The sequence below is a fragment of the Aplysia californica genome, unplaced genomic scaffold (assembly GCF_000002075.1).
Source record: "Aplysia californica isolate F4 #8 unplaced genomic scaffold, AplCal3.0 scaffold00228, whole genome shotgun sequence".
In the NCBI taxonomy this organism is placed as follows: domain Eukaryota; kingdom Metazoa; phylum Mollusca; class Gastropoda; order Aplysiida; family Aplysiidae; genus Aplysia; species Aplysia californica.
In genome coordinates this window covers 703,040-705,687 of record NW_004797498.1, presented here as the reverse complement: position 1 = coordinate 705,687, position 2,648 = coordinate 703,040, and the positions used below count along the sequence as shown (strand labels likewise).

The 2,648-nt window shown below is 44.8% G+C and overlaps 1 protein-coding gene across 1 annotated transcript in view; it reads right to left on the bottom strand.

The window, feature by feature from the left end:
- LOC101858276 (mucolipin-3) overlaps positions 1 to 2,648 on the bottom strand; it is a gene marked incomplete in the record, with an annotated part of 73,219 nt that overhangs the window by 33,950 nt on the left and 36,621 nt on the right. The window contains 1 exon segment of the mRNA XM_005099872.3: positions 12 to 159. Within this exon segment, the coding sequence (XP_005099929.2) occupies positions 12 to 159 (148 nt within the window).

Sequence of the window (2,648 nt, the reverse complement as noted above, 5' to 3'; positions counted from 1 at the left end):
TCAACACTCACCTGCCGCTCTCCGACGCGCTCCTCGTGGGCACATGTCCGTTGTGTTCCGCGTCCGAGCGGTCCGTGTTGGAGCTCCCGTCCGTCTGCCCGCGCTCGCCGGGGTTGATGCTGCCGTAGTTGCGCACAGCTCCCGCCAGCTCGTCCATTTCTGCACGACACAAAAACCGCCAAATTTGATAACTCTAAAAGCGTTTCCATTTATGTATGTGCAGACAAGATAAAGATATGTTCTCGTTTGTTTGTTTGTTCGTTTGTTTGTGTAAAGAGAATCAGCAATTAGATGTATCAGGTGCGCCGTCCGACCGACCGCTGCTTTCAACGTGAAAATGGTGAAATGGTACGGGTTTAACGCCCCTATCAATACTAATAGGTTATTTAAGAGACCAGGCCTCCTAGTTTAACGTCCGTCTCCGAAAGGACCGGGCCAAGTGGGAAATTCGTGTTAAGTGCCTTTCCCAAGGACACAACGTCGGACCGAGCTGAGGCTCAAACCCCCGGCTTTCAGCGTGATTACATCTAAAATGGATAAATGGAGCATGGAGCGAGTACGAGATAGCATTCAGCTGGAGAAGTCTACGCTATTAAGTTTACGTTGCACTGTAAAGCGCTGTCTTCATTTTTGTTGTTGAAATGGTAACAATTTGACGCCCCCATCAACATTTGACATTGCCTATCCACAAATGGCCCAGATGTTCTGAATGGGACGCAACATCCCAGCAGATAGACATTTTCAGTTTAAAAAAAAAACCCAATCAAAACTTACCCATTCGGGAGTAGAACTCACGGCTTCTACATACGCGAGTACAATAGCACATATATACTCTAAAAACGTCATAATGTGCTCAAATAGACGTCCTCTTTGAATGAATTCATTTTTTTTACTGTAGGGTGTTTTACGCCACCATCAAGTCAACAAGACAGAAAGATAGCCAGACAGTAACCACAGACGAAAACTTATATTATAAAACATAAATATTATGTTTTATATTTCAGTACGCATTTTACAGCACTTGCAACACAGCAATTTGTTTATTTTAGCAACATAAGGGAGAGGTAAGGACGATAGATGGTTTTTTGTTTTTTTTTGGTAAGTGTTTTGTGGCGCTCGCAACTGCATAAGGCCATATGAGCGCGCAAGACACAATAAACTGTTTCAGTTGGTAGAAAATTTTGAATTTTGCCCGGGTGGCGGCCGGGGCCTACTCTTATCGATTCTAGACCACCAACGGGTCTTTAACGTGCGCAACTTGCACACGGGCCCTCCGACATTTTTCGCCCTTGTCCGAGAAGACTAGGTGTAGATCTTTCCTACCAGAAAGACAGCAATAAGAAGGAGCCACGGAGTAGCAGCAGAAAGGCTGTAGAAAGAGTCAGGGGCCCAGAGGAGAGGGCAAAGGGGGTGAGGGTAGAAAGTGGAGACGAACGCAGACGGCAGAACATTGCTAGAGAGAAGGAAAGGAGGTGAAAGGGGGTGAAAGGAGACAATTTTAGAGAAGAAAATTATTCGGTCGCTACCCGGATTCGAACTCGGGACCTTTGAATGAGAGGCCAACACCTTAACCTCTAGGCCACGAGAAACCCCCGATACATGTTTGATAGGAAAGAAGGAGCAAACTCCACCGGAACACCCACAGATCAATCACATGCAGAATCAAAGGAATCCATCAAATCAGAGAAGCTTTTGAGAATTTGTTTACGTTAAAAAGACACAAAGAAGACCTCGAAGACTTTATTAAGACAAACTGTATGGCTCTTTTCGTCTAAGCAAACGGTCATTTTAGCTTAAGATGGTCTCAAAGTTGTCTTCATGTAGCTTCTTTCATGATTAATTCTTCCTATGTTTGAAGCGCACATTCTGTCGCAGTGCTTGCATGTCAGTGACGTGGATCGAAGCTCTGTATTTCCGCTGTTTTCCTTTCGTCGTTGGCGCTTCTCTCCCTGGTAGTTTCTGAGCTCTAGCATTATAGTCTTTTCTTTATCATTTTCCTCCAAAAACTACAACGGGGCAAAAGAGGGGCAGTGAAAAGAGCGGTTGAGCGATATATACATGTACAATACTTTTTTTTTAGAGGGGTGGGGTGCATGGGAGCTGTTTGAGTAGAAAGCGCATCGACACACTAGTGGTCATTTAGTGCTGGGAAAAAGTAAGACAGGCAGAAAAAACAGAGGGAAAGTAAAGAAGTAGGACCTACCCAACCAATAGCGCCCTCGGGGGGGCGAAATTAGTAACCACGCGTGAAATGAACACAATATTATTGTTGGGATTGTTTTTTTGCGGTTTGTTTCTTTGTCTAGATCTAAGTAAAGGAAGCACATCGACACAATAACGGCCATTTAGTACAGTACACAAAAAAGTAAGAGAGAAAGACAGAAATAACAGAGAAAGAAAAGAAGTAGACCTACCAGTGGCGCCCTCCAACCACCCACTGTTCCTGTGTAGAAATGACAAGAGTTGTTGCCTCATGGCGAGACGGAAAAAGTGTCACTGTGCTTCAGGGAAACACACCATGAACGAATGGCTGTGTCGGAGAGCGTCGGTCTGTCCAGTTCGTGAGCATTCTTTTCTTTTTTTTTTAACATTAGGGTGATAGACGGCAACAGACAGACAGTAGAAAAGTTGAATCTACACGCAGCGCC